Genomic DNA, 17,714 nt, shown 5'->3' with positions numbered 1-17,714 from the left:
CACTGGAAGTGTTCGAGGTCAGACTGGATGGAGAGCTCTGAACAACCTGGTTTCATGAAAGGTGTCCTTGCCCACAGGAGGGGAATAGAACTAGATGATCTTTAAGGTCCTTTCCAACCCAGGCCATTCTATGATTCTACCATCAGTGCAATTCTGAAATACCTCTGAGCATCCTATTTCAGCACATGCAGGACAAAATAATTCTCGCTTTTGGCATTTTTGTGAGTAGCTCCACACAGGACTGAACTCACAAAACAAAAGCTTTTCTCATGAAGAACAGGGTACTCTCCTGGAAAGAAAGAATGACTGTGGTAACAGTGTTTTTTGGATGGCAATATAGCAGTGGACCGTTTCTTTTCAAGCAAAAGAAATTAGAAAAAACTACTTTTACATAAAAGCCTATTCTGATTTAATTAATATCACTACTAAAACAAGAAGAGTAAATCTACAAAATCTTGTTTTTCTGTGACCCTTCTGTACCCTCAGCTCCTCCTTCAGTGTAGTGCACTGCCTTTAATTCATCACACACTCCCATTGATGTATTTCCTGGTACCTCCTAAGTGCTGCATCCCCTCTTCCCATATACTTCAGTATCCCCATCCTCCTGTACAGCTCCAACCCCTCTTTGCTCAGTCTGTTAGCCAGCTGTGTGCAAGAGGCAGTCCACTGTTAAATGCAATTAGTAAAAATCGATGGACGCAAAAAGTATTGAGGGAGAAAGGCCAATGGATATACGTACATCTGATTTGTTTTCCCTGTCGCTTTAGGAAAACAGGCTAAGAAATTACCTTTCTCTCTGACTGTAATTTTTTTTCCACTCCCAATAAAGAAAAACTACAGTTGTTATTGCATTAAGAAGTGTTTTCTTGATGGCAGAAACATGGGAGTATTACAGAGCCATTGCATAACACTGAGTTTTAACTCATGTGAATGGAATGATCCATAGATATCAAGTCATAACAACAGCTACTCCATTCAGGAAATAAGCACAGAGAACAAGTATTGGAGAGGTAGCAAAATAACCTTGAAAAAATCATAAGAATTAATGTTAACAATGAAACATTATGAATTTGTTTCCAAAAAATTCCACTGTAGATATTAACTAATACAGTTCTCATAAAGTAGCTGCTGGTGTACAATCTCTTTGGGTGATGTAATTGTCACACATTCTTCTTTCCATGCATGGAGTGCTTTGGAGACTACTAAAGGACACTGGTAATTGGTCTGCAAGACCACAGCAACACACAGACTCAAAGGCATAGGACTGCTTCTACATTTTATTTGCACATAAAATACCTTCTGAAGTTTAATCAAGACACATAGACCATACAATATCAAATTTCATGGAAAATTTTCACTTTTATTAACTAGAAAATGAAAATTTCTGTTCCTTGAAGGTGTTGACAGCAAAGTAAATACCAAAAAGCCATAAAGCAGGCAGTAAACTAGCTAGTTTAGGTAATTTCTCTTCCAACAAATTTAAAACAACACAGAAAAGACAAATGTAACAAGTCTCATTATTAAGATGTCTCCAAATTGGCCATTTATCATTCTAGCTGGCCACTCTGGTACCTTCAGAAGGAATTCCAACTATTTGCTCAGCCAAGATGAATTATCCTTTTCCATAAACATTTTAGAACCACCAAACCAGTGCAGTGACTTCATCTATGCCAGACACAGCACAGATAGACAGAGAGACAAAGGACTTATCAAGACTCACACATGAGATTCAAGAGGCTTTTGGTTGAGCAGAGATTTTTAAGAGTGGGGTATCCCACATCGAGGAAGAGCTTGTCAGTCCCAGTCAGTTTCACTTCCACTTTTCCTGAACTGAAACTAAATGTAACAATTGCAGGTAAAAAAAAAAGAAAGAAGAAAAAGCTATTTGCCTAATTATAAACTCAATTAAGAAGTTTCTTAAAGGGCACCTGAACTGAGCCTTTGGTGGTTTTGTTTTTTTCTCCTAAGATACTGAAACCACTTCTAAAAAAGGCAATCCCTTGAAAACATATTTCTCTTTAATGGGAATGTTACTTTTGATGAACAGAGGGCAAAGTAACTTTCAGTAGCAAAGAAAAGGGAGCAAAATCTTTGAATTTACAGTTCCTTAACTGGAATGACAGAATTTTCCAACCCTTTACATACCATAATGGTATTTCATACTTGCATGACTGGTATTCCAAGTTTCTATTTGCTACGGTAGTGCCAAAAATTACAGGACTACCCTAGCCCTCCTTCCATATGGAAGTGAGCAGTACAACCCGTCATTAAACCATGACCAAAGAAAATATCCGGAAAAGTTAAGAAGTTCAGACACGAGTTCAAGGGAAAACAGTGATGACTCGGAAAGACAGCAAGGGGGACACAGGGGCAGGTGAAAGAGAACAGAGGACGCGGCGAAAGGCGCACAGCCCGAGCGGTCTGGCAGCCACCAAATACCTCTTGGAACCCATCGAGCTGCAGAACAGCTGTTTCCAACCCTCAGTACCGAGAAGCTCCGAGGTTTTTTTTCCACAAATCGCTGCGTGTCAGCATTAACCTTTACGTTCGTGGCGAGGCACGATAGGAGCCGCATCCCACGGGCACCCACGGGATGGGCGCGGAGGCACCTCGGGGGGCTGCGGCGGCGGGGTCCCCACGAACGCGTCCTGGAGGGGCTCGGGGGGGGACCCCGCTACCGCAGGTACCAAGGGATGCAGATCCCAAGGGACGCGTGAAGGAGGCGACCACGGCGACGCCCCACAGCCCCCATCTCCCACCTGACACCGTGACAGCGGCGGGGCCGCGACACCGACCGCCGCCGAGCCGTGACAACCCCGGCCGACCCCCCGCCTGGCCCCGCCGGGGCTCCGCGGCGCCGGTCGCCGACCTACCGTGCTCGGTGGCGGCCGCTGCTGCCATCCTGGTGCCTCGTCCTGCCCTCGCTCCGAGCTGATGCAACAGCGCGTCCGGAAGCCTCGCCCCGCCCGCCCTACGCTACTTCCGACGGGAGCCCCGCGTCACCGGGGCAACCGGGAGCACCGCCCGCCATCCCGCGGCATCGCCCGCCCTGGGCACACACGGCGTCCGTCAGCTTGGAAAAGACCTCTCAGGTCACCGAGTCCAACCCACGACCGAACACCACCGTGCCAACTAGAGCATGGCAATGAGGCTTTCCTTAAATACCTCCAGGGACGGCGACTCCACCACCCGAAAGAAGTCCAAGACTCAATCCCTGCTTCTCTCTCAACCAGGCTTTTATTGCTGTGCTTCGAACACAACGGTGCTAAGCAGACCGATACAAAACAAAACTGTACGAAGAAACCAAAGCACACATACTCTCAAAAAGCAGCAGCAGCCTCTTTGTTCCCGCCAGACAGGCTAGGACAGCTCGGCACTGCCACACACAAAGGGAAGCACGAGCCTCTCGCTCCCAAGCAGGCATCCGGCGCCTGAGTTCAATATTGCACAACTCAAAAGACCTTAGTGAATATCACAACCGGAGTCCGTGTAAACACCGACAGTGTGAAATCCCTCCCAGCTCTCCACATGAGGTGAGGAGGATATCAAGTCCATGCCATCACTTTTACTGGAGCTTGTTGATGTCCTCATTTAACAGAAGTTTGTAGACACATGTATATGTACACAAGAGCATTACTCAAGTTCCTCATAAACATTTATCTGTAGCTTCCGCTTTACTTATAATGTTATTACTTTTTAAAGTGTTCACTACATTATCATAAGCCTTCCTATCTATATGCTTCAACTCACTCAGTAACTTAATAATGCACTGTTTTTCTCCCAGTGTGTTTCTCCAGATGAGAAGCATCTGATAGGATTGCTCTTCTATATCATTATGAAAGTTATAAATAATTTTATCAATATCATTGTCATGCAGATGAGTTCTCATAAGCTGCCTCCAGTTTTTTGGTGGTACTTCCTTTATAAAGGCCTCAAAGCAAACTCTCCGTTCTGAAAGAAAAAACAACACACATCAGCTTGGGTTTTTAGACACAGATTCTCTTTTTCATAGCTAATGTACGTGCTTTCCCTTTCATTTTCAGCCAATGCCCGCACAGACCGAATAGTAGCAGCAAGGCCAGGTTTGGCACCTAAGGAGCACCAGGTTTCCTACTAAGAGATTGTAAAGACAGCTGAAGGTCTGTTGGTCTATACATCTTAAAAGAAGTCTCCTAAGACACCATTCAGCAAAGGTGGTTTTGAGGACTGCTTCACTGCCTGGCACTTTAGCTTAACAGGGCTACTCAACAGTAGGCTTTAACCATAGGTTTGCCACACCAAAGCCATCATGAGAAGAACCCATCTCTTGGACATCCAGCACAATTTGCTGGGTACAGGTAGATGTAGGGGGATTTGATGGAGTCTTCCATGTCAGTGGACATTTGACAGAAAGATTTCCTGCTCTGACCTACCCCCCACTCACTAAAGCAGAGTACACTGCTGCAGTGCAGCCTTGTTTTAAAATATTTGTTAAAAAAACGTGTACCATTCTTATTCTTAAAATCATGGGTCCACTATACCTCTGTGCAGAAAAGTCATGCTTTAAAAATAGAACAATTCAACACAGGGATTACAACTTCTCTCAAGTGTAGCAATAATCCTGTTTCAGCATATTTTACAATTTACTAAAAGCCTTATAGCTCTAAGCAGTATTCATTAGCCTCCCTACACTATTCCTTAAGTAGACTGGTCAACAGGAAACAAAACCAAATTCCAAGTACTGTCAATTTATGGAACACTTACCTTTTTGAGAGAGATCTTTAACAATTATTCGATGCTCTTGTTCTCGCACCTGTAATACAAAGTTGGACCATGACTCCAACATATCAGGGTGGGTCACTTACAATTATTTTTGACCTACTTGACAGCTTGCTTCTACAGCACACTCACCATTAAGCAGGGGGGGTAGGGGGTGGGGGCAAGTTTCACAGCACAGCTGAAAGAATTTGAGTAAAGAAAATTGCATGATGAAACAGCTCTGAAGTGAAGCAACACTGCAACACATTTGCTGCTTTTGCTACAGAGCAGCTTCTATGTACATTTTGACAGGGAGATGAAAGAGGCAGAGTAAATTAAACGTAAGGGATTGAAGTTTGCTTTCCCAAGATATCACTTTCCATACTTTCTATTACATTTTTAATGCAAAGTTTCCTCTATCATTCTGCCTGAAAACTCAAGAAATAGTTAAAAATGGAACTGAAATTACACATGTATTAGAGAAAACATGATGATAATTTCACATACACACACTTACCACATGATTTGCTGGTGTTCTAATACTTGATACATTAGATAGGTTATTCTGATGAAAAGCAGAATTCTGGCCAGGTTTTGATTGTAATGAAGACTCAGGAATCCTCCTCAACCACCTTAGCACACGGTGCTTCCAGTCCCCATGCAGGATGGTGCCCTGCTCAGTAAGTGCACTATCTTCCTCTGGTGATGTGTCTTCTACTTCCAAGTTAATACTGATTTGTGCTTGGCTCTCTGGGCTCTCACCACAGTTCTCATCCTCTGGGTTCACTGAGTTATTTGCAGATGCAGGTGTCTTCCTTTCTGGCAAAATGAGGCTTTCACTACCGCCCTCAGACTTCTGTAAAGAATAAGAACATGCTTTAAGAGATGTTTCATAGGTAGGCCTACAAAGACAGTCTAGGGGAAGAAAAGAGAACACTTGAAACCACCAGATAGAGAAATAACAGGAGACCTGCTAATATGGCAAAGTTACAGCCTTCACAGAACTGGAGTTCAAATGGTTTTAGAGCCCAGCTCTTCACTTTAATGTCTGTTCTGCTCCCACTGGACTGTGGGGTAAGGCTTGCAGGCTACCTCCACAACAAAATGCAGGAAACTTTTCCTGATGTTCTCACTGATGTGGGATTTCTGCTTGCTCCTCTCTAGGTACAGAAGTTTTGCACTTCTTGTAAGTTAGGAGGAAATTAGATTGCCTTGCTTCACCTGAGCTAACGTAACAGCAAGAGGGGCCTCAAGCCTCTTGCTTTATCAAGGTTGATGCTCTCACAACTTTTGCCAAGCTGATTATAGCCTATCAGCTCCATGTAGTGCACTAGTTTAGGCTTTCTTTGGCTGGATTAACTTTCCTGGCAGGTTCACAAACTGGAATCAGTTGAAAGAAACCAGGGAGCACCAGTGCACTTCACATAGCTTTTGTGAAGGGACAAAGAGGGAAGCAACCAAGGAAGGCTGCATCTATTTCAGCATTGCCAGTTTATTAAAGCATATGCCAGGGAGCACAGCCCCAACTCATCATGAACAGTACAAGTACAAAGCAGACTAGCATCTAACATATCAGCTAGTGCCAAAACCAGGAAGCTTTAGGAATATTGTTTTTAAGATGTGGAAAATGAGAGTGAAGAGTAACTGTTCTTCCCATGAGATGTGTTTTTTAAGGTACAGCCTCTGTGAGCATAAGCCAGTGTGGTTTCTGCTTGCACAAAGTCAGTGACCCATGTGTGACACCACCATATGACCAACATGCATAAGCAGGGATGTGAAGGGAACCGCCCCACACATCACACATGTAGTTGTACATCATTCTCATTGAAAACACTTTCTGTTAAGGGTGTAAACAGGTTAAAGAAATTGATCTTTTTTATAAAGCATAGTTCTTAAATAGGAAGCCAAGTGACTGAAAATACATAGCACAGCTGACTATTTTGTTTCAAAATACAGCAGCAGCTATCAAAGTATTAGCAATTGTTGGGTTTTTTTTCAGAGCCACATAAATTCACTAGTACTTTGGAAAGGACAGTGTGTTGGTGCCAAAATACCTGGTCTCAGAATTCTATCAGTGTAACTCTCCTTAGCAAATAAGCTACTACAGCAGCATGAACACTCCAAGTGCACAGACACTCCATCTCAATTCTGTGACAACTCTTACGCGAGAGCTAAGTGTCTCCATGGAATTGCTTTATTCTAATACGTTTTAATTCAAATTTAAGAGATGTTATATTTGCCTATTCCTATGCTACAGCTTTTTGACTGTAGGTTTTCTGCCTTCAGCTTCTACAAATACATGAAGTACTGCAAATCTGGCCAGGGGGTGGGGGGAGACAACCCAGCAAAAAAGTGTAGGTGATCGACATATTTGAGCCACTTATGGACCTTAAACAAAAAAGAGCAGAGTTTAAGGTGATACTTTTAAACATATCTTTCAATTCTGTTTCTTCAGTCTTCAAGTATTTTTTACATAATTAAAATGCATTTAATTGCTCAAAATATCTAACTGGTAACATTAGATGAGCTCACACACTGGGTGAGTAGTGTATTGGAAGGGGGACAAGAGAAGCAGCAGGAAGAATTAGTGTTGTACACATGCTATGAGAGTAATCTAGATATTTTCTTAGATCCTCATCAAGACTAAAATTGGCACTACACATCACTAACTGTACTGCTAAGACTGAGCTAATTTTTGCCTCAGAGTGCTGTTCGGGGTATAGGTTCTAACTAGAGAAGCTAAAGCTGGACTAGGTAAATACAAGCTAATTTTGTATTTATATTGCAAAATGCTAGATTAGTAGTAGTGGGTTTTTTTCCTACTGAAACAGTAATGTTCTGAAATACGTTTGACTACAGCAGGCCAGGGTATATCCAGCTTTACAGTGGAACACATGCTAGCAGCCAGCCTTAGCTTGGTAAACCATTTTTAGGGATGCACTTTGGAACTGGTATGCCCTCAGCCCCAAATCCCTCATCTTATGGGACTATTTAGAGCTAAAAAGTTAGAGTGTTCTGGTCTGTAGCTTTTGACATGAGCCCAAAGGCAGGAAGGCTCAGTCACTTTACTGGACCAAGAGTAGTAGATCATATGAACAAATAATTTGTTGTTAAATTACAACAAAAGCTTGAACACCACCATGCAGGTAACTGATAGCTGACACTGACTGCAGAACACATGTGAAAGAGCAAAAAAACTAAATTGGATCAAGGTATCATCTGGAGACAGTCTGAAGTGAAAGCTTGGAGCTAGTCTAATTTTTTTTCTGCTTTCAAAACATCCTGGTCACAGGCTCTGAAGTGTTTCCAAGGGAAGTATTGGAAAGCCCAACTGTAGCAGACACATGCAGCTTATCAGGCCCTTGCTAATATCTGGCCCTGTATGAATCACAACTTCTTGCATCACAGGAACACATCCTACCGGAGGTCTACAGTGAGATAAACATTGAGGGCTACGCATCAAGTACAATTAAGCAGTGCACAATTAAACTGCACAAAACTGAGATGAAACATTTGATCTATCACATACTTACCAGACTTTTCTCCACATCTTTATCAGCTGAAGCAGCTGAAAAACAAAATAAGTGTCTAAGAAACTTTTAAAAATTGCAGCAACTTAAACACAGCTGAATTCATGCAAGATTTATACACAGTAGAAACTTTTGTAACACAAATGAAAACTTTTACAAGCCATTAGGTTTCCTTGACCTGTCATACATTTCATGACACTACTACTCTTAGCTTCCACCAACAGCACAAACACTGTGCCTTCATAGAGACAAGAGTCCCACTTAGTAAAATGCAGACAACAAGATGCAGTTTAAGTCACTCTTGCATGCTCCCCCACTCCAGCTTATCCAGCATTTTTGTGGGCTATTGCAATACAGAAAAGACAGCAATTGTTTTTACTGCAATACAATTGGTAAAGCAGGATTTGAACAAAGTTAGCATTCAAAATTCAGACCAATTTTTAACATTATTCTAACTACACTAGTTGCAAAAACACCTTAATACACAGTAGTGGAAAGAGAAATTTCCAAGGAAAACAGCTCAATTTCACTAAAAGAATAAATTCACACAGGACTTATCAACCTAACGTTCACCTTCATTAAGAGGCTGAAATGATGAAAGGGCAACAATTTGTAGAAAAATCTCCACATCCAAACGCAGAGAACAAAAGTACTTAATGAACTAATTAGTTGCTACTTTTTGCACCATGCATCTGAGCTGACAAAGGTTTTTGTCTTTGCCAATACAAGGCAAATAGATAGGAAAAGTCCTTTTTAAGGACCTAATTATAATCCTGCTTTGAAGTAAAGGCATCTGTCAGCAAAATAAGGATGCTCAGTTAAGGTTTATGCATTTTATTTACTTAACAAAACTACTCTTCTTCAATCACATGCTAAGTGAACTAGAGCTCAAAAAGGTCCCCTATAAAAGTAACACAAACCCCATGCCCTAGTGCATGCTTTACCTAATTCTGGAAAGTAAATTTTATGGATAAGAATCAAGTAGTTACCTTTATGACACTTCAACTTTTTAAATACCAAGAACAGCAAAACCATAACAACAACCAAAATGATTGGAAGAATAACCCAAGAAAGAGCTGTGCTTCCTGTGAAGGAAAAAGAAATAAAATTAGTACTGAAGCAGCCCCCCAAAAAGATATTCCTTGCTGTCCTAGAAAACAGCCTAAGCCCAGCACTAATACAACAACCCTGCTAGCTTGTCCTGGAAGAGGCACTGGGGACTTTCAGCTGACCTGAATGTGCAAGTACTCGTTTGCACTGCACTTCATTAACCCAAAGGCAGCAGGGGATTCTGCATAGACCTGCAACACAACTTCTACAAGGTCTGCCAGACAGACACTTAAAAGGGGAAACAAGTATGCAAAAGATGACAGCAAGCCTGAGGTGCTGTAACATAGGTAGTGTCCTCTGGTCTGGCAGAAGAGAAAGCTACTCCATACACAGCTTCAGGCACAAGAAACATATCTGGAACTTTCAGCAGAATCACCCTTGGAACTTTGAAAATCCCGGCAACACGTGTAGCTTTTCACCCAGTGAAACTTAAGATGGTTTGTCACTCCAATGCCTTTGAGAGTTTGTCTTTAGCAAGTAACTCCCAGACAAAAACACAGAAGCTGTTAAATATGTTACAGTAGTTCAAACCACTGCTTTACAGACTACTATGGTGTTATTAGCCTGAAGCCACAGACCCAACAAACCAAGCTGAGTGGGATTTCTGTACCAGACCTTGACCCGGTAAGTCACATCCTAGGCCTGTAGTAGCATTGCAATTCTGGTCGATTTCTTTGCCTTCCGGATACCTGCAGTGGATGGCAACACAGTGTTATATCAACATTTCCAGAGCAACATGCAGCTCTGTATAGACCTGACTTTTTTTCAGGCAGAGCTTAGAGGCATAAACAGATAACTTTGTTAGAAGTGCACCTTTAAACAACCCAAGATAGTACTACAAGATTAAATAGAAGCACAGCAGATAAAGCTCAAGTATGTTAGCTTGTAAGTAGGGGGGGAAAAATGCAAAAACCAAACCACAGTAGATGCATTATTCATGCACAGTTAGTTGCCTTCAACAGGTAGTTCTACTTCCCAAAAATTTTGACTGAGTGCTAGAAAGCTTATTCAAGTGTGTACCTGGGGAAATACTAATCTGAAGACATGAAAAGTGCAAGCTTGCAGCCATAAACAACAAGCACAACAATACCCAAGTTCATGTCTTTTTAGGTCTCAACTTCACATACTTTGACACCTAAAATTTAAATGCATGAGTAATACCACTTAGCTTCAGGGCAATTATTTACAGCCAGATAACATGTGTTAGCTATTGGCACTGATTGGGCCACAGGTCTAACATTCCCTAGAAAGAAAACAGTCACTTATATTCTTTATCAAACTTACATTTTATTGTGTCTCTGACATATTTCACAGCTCTTGTCAGTGCAGAAATACCCTTGTTTGCACTCGCATTCAGTATTGTGTGTCAGAGTACAGGGTCTCACAGTTACTTGATCTAAAAAATAAAACATAAAAATTACAAAGTAAATATAAAAGATGTGACTCTACAACTGTGCAAAAATTATACTCATATCATAAAGGCAATTTCATTCTAAGTTCAATATGCTCAGTGAGGATCAGATTTTCCACATTAAAAAGGGGAAAGGGTTAAGGCTTCATCAAAATCATGCTTGGTACCATCTTTGCACTGTCTGCATGACAAGCATTCGTCCAAGCCGTTTTCATGGGCGGTATAACTCTCTCCTTCCTTGCAAGGGTGACATTTTCCTCTCAAATGTGGAGCACTGCAGTGCTCAGCAGCAAAAGTACCTGTGGAAGAAGAGAACCGGCAGCAGCAGTCTCAAGGGATCTTTTAAACAGACAAAGGGCTATAACAGGATGTTACAACACAAACCCATTTTGAGGAGAGTCCAACCCCTCCTCACAAATGAATCATGTGCCACATGAACCAGCACAGGAGAATCAGGAGGCATATTCCCAGTTTGCTGCTCAGACAAGGAGCAGTGCCAAACAAGGCATACAGCCAGGCCTCTGCTGGGACACACAGGGGACAAGGATGACTCTCTGCAACAGCTTAGAGTCAGCTATATGGCCAGCACCATCTCTGAAGGAGCTGATGAGCACAGAGAGAAGTGCTTGTAGGAACTACTCTTCTCCTTTCTCTGAATTACCTCTAAATAGCCCTCTGATACTCTCTAGGGGCAGGGTACTTCTCAACACAAAACTCCTTAACTCTACACACACTGAGCAAGGAGGGGAGAGCAAAACCAAACCCAAGTTTTACCTCTAGACACAGAAATACCACAATTCCTCATGGCTTGTTCTTTGTGCTAACTGAAGTGTTTTGTTAACAAAAAAACCAACCAAACAATACCCAATTTTGAACACTTTATTTTCAACCATGAGCAGAGTTTTCCTGGCTTGCTGCCAAGGCACCTCTCCCAGTCATCACCTGTCACACAAGGGACTCTTGCTTCAAAATGGAGCCCAGCCTTAACAGCCCCAAGAAGCCATCACAGCTCCAGATGGGCTTACACTTTCACCAGATGAAACCATAAAAAGCAATAGTGATCAGTCATCTCCACGAGAAAGAAACATAGCCATTATCAGCTGTAACTTCTCAAAGTCTTACCTGCTGGACAAGATACACAGCAGTGTCCTTCATGGAAGTACTCTCCCTCTTCACAGTTCTTTGCTCGGGTTCCAGGCATTGTCAGCAGCATAACCTACAGCAAATACAGACAGGCATTTGAGTGAATCATCCTCCCAGGACATGATAACCATCTCAGGGAGATGAACCAGTAAAGACTTGGAAACACATTCAGAAGTTTATGGGAAGCCACAGAGGAAACCCAAACTAATTTCTGCTAAGTGCTGCTCACAGCAGTAATTGCAATCACAAATTTGGGGTTAAAGCACTACCGTGCACCAGCTGATGGGTTTTAGACAACTATTGCCACAGATCCCTGACTCCATTTAAAATTCTGTTTTCTTTCCACTAGTTCACTGCAATGGAACTTCAGAGGCCGAAGTTTCTGCCACATGCAAGGCTTTCGTTTCTCCCTCCTCCCATCTTTTTAATTCATGGGGATCAGTGTTAGTCCTTTCCGCCCCCAACCCCCCCCCCGCAAAATGGAGGATACGCCCCAGAGACCTCATCCAGCACTTCTCACTGGCTCAGTAATCATAAGCAGAAGGCAAGTTGAGTCATTAACAAAAATAACTTACTGTAGCCACAAGAGCACTGGGAATGTTTACACACACACACATATTTTTACATGTGTTTATTATTATTAATTTTTTTTAAGAGGAACAGGCCCGCGGGGCATGCACCCTGAGTGCCTCGCAGGTAGGCGAGCGCGGAGCTCGGTTTCGAGACACCGAAGTACATCCCTCACTTGTAAACCGTAAGAGAGAGAAGGTCCTAGAACAGATGCAGGGGGAGAGGAAGGGACAGCCGCCGAGCTCCCCGCCGCTAATTGCCATCAGCGGGCAATTTCCAAGCTGAAATCAAGAGCTCGACTCCCGCAGCTGCGCTCTTCCAACTCTCTCCCTGGGAGACTGAAAGTCTTTCCTGTAATCGCGTAGTTCAGGAAACTTCCAGTTTCACAGTTACACCAAGGACAATTAAAAAGCTCACTCCTGACTTGTAATTTTCTTTTTTTCCCAGGAGAGAAGGAAAGGCGGCAGCAATTGCCTTAGGGAGAGACTGGGAGGACGCGTCACCAGTCCCTACACCCTTCAGGGGGGCTCCCCGCAACCCGGGGCTGGGTTCACAGCAGCTGCCCTTCCTTATCCTTTTCAGGTTTAGGAGACCCACATAATCAGGATCCCCGAAGTTTCAAGCAACACAAACAAAAAGTTCAGGTAAGTTACTAAAGTCTCTTGAGGAAGAGGAGAGTAGGACAATATGCAAGGCTCCTCCACTCCGGACATGGAGGAAGCCTCTTTTCCCGTCAAAAAGAAGGATTTGGCTACGGACAGGTGCCAGCCCCTACTCGCGGCGGGCAGGTTGAGGGCGAGCCCCTGCCCGCAGACAGCGGCCAGAGACTCCCACCCTGCGGGCCGGCCAGAGCCCCTCACCCGGCACTCACCAGCAGCAGCCCCGCCGCTCCTCCGGCTGCCATCGCGGCTCCTGGCCCGGCACTGCCCGTCCTGCCTCCGCTCGGCACAGCCGGGAGGAGGCGCTGGCTCTGCCCCTTTATCCGCCCCCGCGGGCGGCAGCGGCCGCCCCCGCCCGGGCAGCGACCCGTCCCAGGGGCGCCGTGCCCCCCCCTAGGGAGCGAGGGAAACCAGGCCGTGCCTTGGGACCGCCCCTGGTCACACGCTTTACACCTATCGAGAGCGGGCAGAATCCACGCTGGGATAGGGCGCGATCCGTGCCCCTCCACTCAAAAAAGCTCGCGCGCTGACGGGCTGCTCACTGATCACGAAAAGGAGGGCCGAAGGATGGACGGGGAATTTTCCCAACGACGCACAGACTGGGTTTTCTAACGCCCTGAAATGGTTCTCGGCTTTTCCCCCAGCAGATATTCCTCCCAGAGAAATAACATTTCTGAACGTGATTTTCCTCAAGAATACTCTTTATCTTCCATGTGCATGTATCCGGTATGAACATTCACCTCAAGATGTTGAAATTGGATTAAAATTAATGGCACAAGGATTTATAGACTGTTCCTTTTTGGATTATTTTTAATACCTTGCGGCAGCAGCAGTAAATGTTGGAAACTCCTACTCTGCTCATGCATAATTAGTTTATGTAAGCTGATAATTTCTTTCACTGAATTGCTCTTTTTGTGGCAAGTGTTTTTTACTTAACTGCAGTAACAAGTCCCAGTGAAATCCCTGTGGATGCGTAGCTTGGTAAAATGGAAATGATCCAAACAATTTCAAGCATTTGCATTTACACCTACCGGGTGCTTCCTCTCAGCACTGCTTCTCTTTGGTTCAGGTGGGCATGGGCTGTTTTCTTTTCCCTGTTGTTGTTTCAGTAAGCATTTCTCAAACCCACACACAGCTGTATCCAAGAGATGTAAATAAGCCCTACAGAAGCAGAGAGGCTCCTATCTGTAACTCAAATAATTCCAAAGCAGGATGTGTGTGATGAGGAAAGCTGTGCTGACAGGCCAGAGATGTGCTGACTTGCTGAAGCATTCAAAGGATATTAGCAGATGTGTTTGCACAGTGAACACTTTCAAGGTGCATACAGGACTTTGCATAGCCTGACAGCCAGAGGTGGGGGGACCCCATCTCATCAAGTTTTATCTGTGGCACAGGTCAGACTTCCTCAGAAAGGGTGACCAGGATGATGTCCTTCAAAAAGACACCCAATCTGAATCAATAATGTTGACATTCTTGTAGTATGATTCCTCAAGGATCAAGAATCCTTTGGTTTTCTGGAGACTTTTGCTAACAACAGTCACTCGCCCTTTATTATTTGTGATCAGTTCCCTGACTGTTGGCTTCCAGATGCCAGCTCTCATCCTGTCCATATCAGAGAGCTGTGGTTCTCTTCCTGGAAGTATCTATTTGCTGTCATCAAGTCACCTCCTTAATATAAAGGTTTTCTAAATCCAAGACAAGTCTGTACATTTACATGTACAACAGTGAAAACCAAGGCAACCACTTTTCTTTCTGAGGAAGTTGCTACAATTAGAAGACACAATTTCAGCCAGGGAGGTGTCAAAATGCTATTGCTGTTCTAACTTATGGCCTGTGTCTGAGATTCTTGGAGGCCTTTTCCTGTAGACTTTCCTCTAAAAAGTGATTTACTTGTAAAACACTATCAAATACAAAGCCAAAAATAATTTGTCAGATAGACTGTCAGTGAAAGTTGTGTGTAGTTTTATTTCAACATATCAAGCACAAACAGGTGTCCCCTAACTGGGGAGTATGACGAGGAATGTACTTAAAAATTTGGAAACATTTACATTGAAAGATAGCCCAGACTGGCACCACCACTAAGTATTTTAAGGCTGTATATATAGCAGTACTTACCACTTGGAACTACTTCAGGCCAGAAAAGAAAGGCTTAGTATTGTCCGCAGTCTACAGAAAATATTGCAAATCTTTAAAAAATGGTGTAAAATAGGAAGACTATTAACAGAGTTGAACAATGCAGTGGCAAAACCCTCCCTCTTTCCTGACCTTTGACGAAAAATGTGCCTAAGACCGAACACACATACACCTATATCTCTCCCATCCTTCTCACCTATGCTGGGGCAGTGGATTTCTCTCTACAATGCTAGTGTGTGATATTATAAAACAGCCATATAGCAAATAATAACAATAATAGTAAGTGACCAGATTTTACAAACAGGCATATCTGACGTTACACTCGATGGGCCAGATCCAGTACACCAGTCAGCTCCGCAAACAAACAAGGAGCTTTCACTGAATACTTCCCATTTCCTAAAGAGGAATGGCTCTAGGAAATTGTGCATATTTACAGTTCCTGTGGAATGGAAAATAAAACACATCCTGAGGTCTCATTCTGTGTGTGACAAAACAGATCATGACTTAATATCCCGGGGGTGGATTTTTGGACCAAGTGTGCTCCCTCCCATAATTAATTAAAGGCAGCCGGACAGGCACCATGGACATCAATTCTTTACAGCTCCCCAACTGCACTCCCTCACTCCTGGAGCTATGACCCAGGCCGGTGTGACCTTTCCAAAACACTGGGGTGTTTACCATTTTGGGGTTACCAATACTGCTGGGTAATTATTAATTGCATCAGAAAATGACAAGACATAGAAAACAAATTGCACAATTAAAGCTACATTTGGCTTCAGCATTAAGGCCCGTACAGGTTAAGAGGTCCTTGAAGATGTACATGTAAAAGGCAAAAATGACAAAATCTGCAGGAACAAAGTTTTGCAGGTTCCTAGGTCCCTTTTTAACCTCGTTTTTCCACTTTCTTCCACCTCTGCCGCGTTGGTTCTAAAGTGCTTTGGTGCCTCTCTGGGCTCCTTGCGCGAGTGGCCCCCCTCCTGCAGCCAGTAATCATTATTGCTGCCAAACGTAGTGATTTTATTTGAAGACATAATTAATGAATAGTTGACACGTAAGAAAGATGCAGAGGAGAAACCAACAGCGAGAGTCCAGGAGGAAGCTTTCAGAAGAGGCCTTCCTGTGGAAGGACTTTTTGTTCAGAGCACTGAGGTTTCTGGAAAAGAAAGCAGTACGATTATTTGTGGGTAGGAGGGAGGTGTGCATTCACATGTGTGCACATGCCCAGAACTCCCACATAAGGAAGGAGACACCTTCACAGGTACAGCACTGTGCCCCCATAGACTCTACTTCCCTCTTTGTTTTAACAGAGAGATTAGTACTTCTGTCTGGAGCTGGATCAGGCAGAGCATGATGATTGGCATTGGAAGGTGTAAGGGTACAAACCCCAAGAAATCACTTTATTCAGCACTCATAATCCTATGCCCTATACTTCCCAAATACAAGAGCCTGCCTTGGACACCCCCAAGAGCTACAGAAAGCCAAAGCCATGTCACCAATGGCTCTGGCATCTAGTAACGGTGGGCCTCGTGTGATCCCACCACAGTGAAGCCTCAGGAGAGCTGGATAATACACAGTGGGGAACCAGCAGGGCTCCCTGGAGCAGATGTAGCAGTTAATAACTCCCCTGTCCCAGCTACAGGTGTCTGCAGGGCAAAGCTGTTTGTCAGCAGCAGGTGTGGTCACTACTTCCCTCAGACAGCAATTAGCCATTTAAACAAAATGTGGGAAGTTAGTGCTTTTCACCATGGAGTCCAGCTTTTCAGACCACACGCCTGCATCTCTACAGGAAATCAGAAACATGCTCTACAAGAAGGGAGACCTCACACCTTTTTGGCTAGCAGAGATTTATTTGTAGCCAGGACATGGCCCAGCCCCTCCCAACTTCTGCAGCTGTTTTGCATGGAATGCCATGAGGTGTGAAACATGCTGAGGCGAAGATTTTTGGCCATAAAGACTCTTAAGAGGAAGGGATTTCCTCACTGTTTCAAGCAGGGAATGGGTTTGTCTTTGTGTGTTAATTGGTTACTTATAGAAACAACTGTTAAATGCACCCCAGCAGCTGATAGCCTCCAAAGGCCACAGTGAGAGGTTAAATGCCACAGGTTATTTTCAGCCCATTAAAATAATTGATTTGATGACAGCAAATAGTTACCTGTGTATGTCTTGTTGGGCTCTCTGTAGAGATAAGACGGCTGAGTGAATTTCCTTCAGGTGATTCATTTCTTTCCCACACTGAGCACACAGGCTTTCAAACCCTGTGGCAAAGTATTGAAGGAGAATTATGTTTTGCATCACCATTCTAGTGGTAGTGATGAAACACAACACAGATTCACCCAGCAAGTGGCTGGCTGTGATCTAATTGTCACAGCCAGGGGGATGCTTTCAGGAAGAAACACAGGGAGAAGGAGACAGGGAACAGAA

At 43.7% G+C, this 17,714-nt stretch overlaps 3 protein-coding genes across 10 annotated transcripts in view; all 3 read right to left on the bottom strand.

Annotated features, from left to right (window-relative positions):
• The window catches only part of CARS1 (cysteinyl-tRNA synthetase 1), a 33,914-nt gene extending 30,930 nt beyond the window's left edge, over nucleotides 1-2,984 (bottom strand). The window contains exon 1 of one of the 2 annotated variants that reach the window (XM_032690059.1): nucleotides 2,874-2,984. In XM_032690059.1, coding sequence (XP_032545950.1) covers nucleotides 2,874-2,901 — 28 coding nt within the window. In that variant the 5' untranslated portion in view covers nucleotides 2,902-2,984. The remainder of the gene's footprint in view (nucleotides 1-2,873) is intronic. The other variant, XM_032690060.1, reaches the window with a different exon arrangement.
• A 234-nt stretch (nucleotides 2,985-3,218) lies between these two features.
• LOC116787936 (tumor necrosis factor receptor superfamily member 1A-like) lies at nucleotides 3,219-13,826 on the bottom strand. Of its 2 annotated transcripts, none has more exons than XM_032690062.1 (10): nucleotides 13,703-13,826; nucleotides 11,911-12,004; nucleotides 10,956-11,087; nucleotides 10,662-10,773; nucleotides 9,993-10,066; nucleotides 9,257-9,352; nucleotides 8,271-8,305; nucleotides 5,255-5,593; nucleotides 4,744-4,792; nucleotides 3,219-3,951 (listed from the first exon to the last, which is right to left on the bottom strand). In XM_032690062.1, exons 2-10 carry the CDS (start codon nucleotides 11,999-12,001, stop codon nucleotides 3,647-3,649), a joined length of 1,233 nt encoding a protein of 410 aa, XP_032545953.1. In that variant the 5' UTR covers nucleotides 12,002-12,004; nucleotides 13,703-13,826; the 3' UTR covers nucleotides 3,219-3,646. The 2 variants fall into 2 exon arrangements, with proteins under 2 accessions (XP_032545953.1, XP_032545952.1); XM_032690061.1 differs by lacking the exon at nucleotides 13,703-13,826 and adding an exon at nucleotides 13,373-13,448.
• Nucleotides 13,827-15,105: 1,279 nt separating this feature from the next.
• The window catches only part of OSBPL5 (oxysterol binding protein like 5), a 177,471-nt gene continuing 174,862 nt past the window's right edge, over nucleotides 15,106-17,714 (bottom strand). For 5 of the 6 annotated variants that reach the window (XM_032690058.1, XM_032690052.1, XM_032690057.1 and 2 more), the window contains 2 exons: nucleotides 17,446-17,551; nucleotides 15,106-16,446 (listed from right to left, as the gene is read on the bottom strand). In XM_032690058.1, the coding sequence (XP_032545949.1) occupies nucleotides 16,311-16,446; nucleotides 17,446-17,551 (242 nt within the window). In that variant the 3' untranslated portion in view covers nucleotides 15,106-16,310. The remainder of the gene's footprint in view (nucleotides 16,447-17,445; nucleotides 17,552-17,714) is intronic. The other variant, XM_032690053.1, reaches the window with a different exon arrangement.

This window comes from Chiroxiphia lanceolata, chromosome 6, assembly GCF_009829145.1.
Source record: "Chiroxiphia lanceolata isolate bChiLan1 chromosome 6, bChiLan1.pri, whole genome shotgun sequence".
Lineage (NCBI taxonomy): Eukaryota > Metazoa > Chordata > Aves > Passeriformes > Pipridae > Chiroxiphia > Chiroxiphia lanceolata.
The sequence above is the reverse complement of the archived record's forward strand: the minus strand, read 5'-3'. Positions and strand labels throughout refer to the sequence as shown.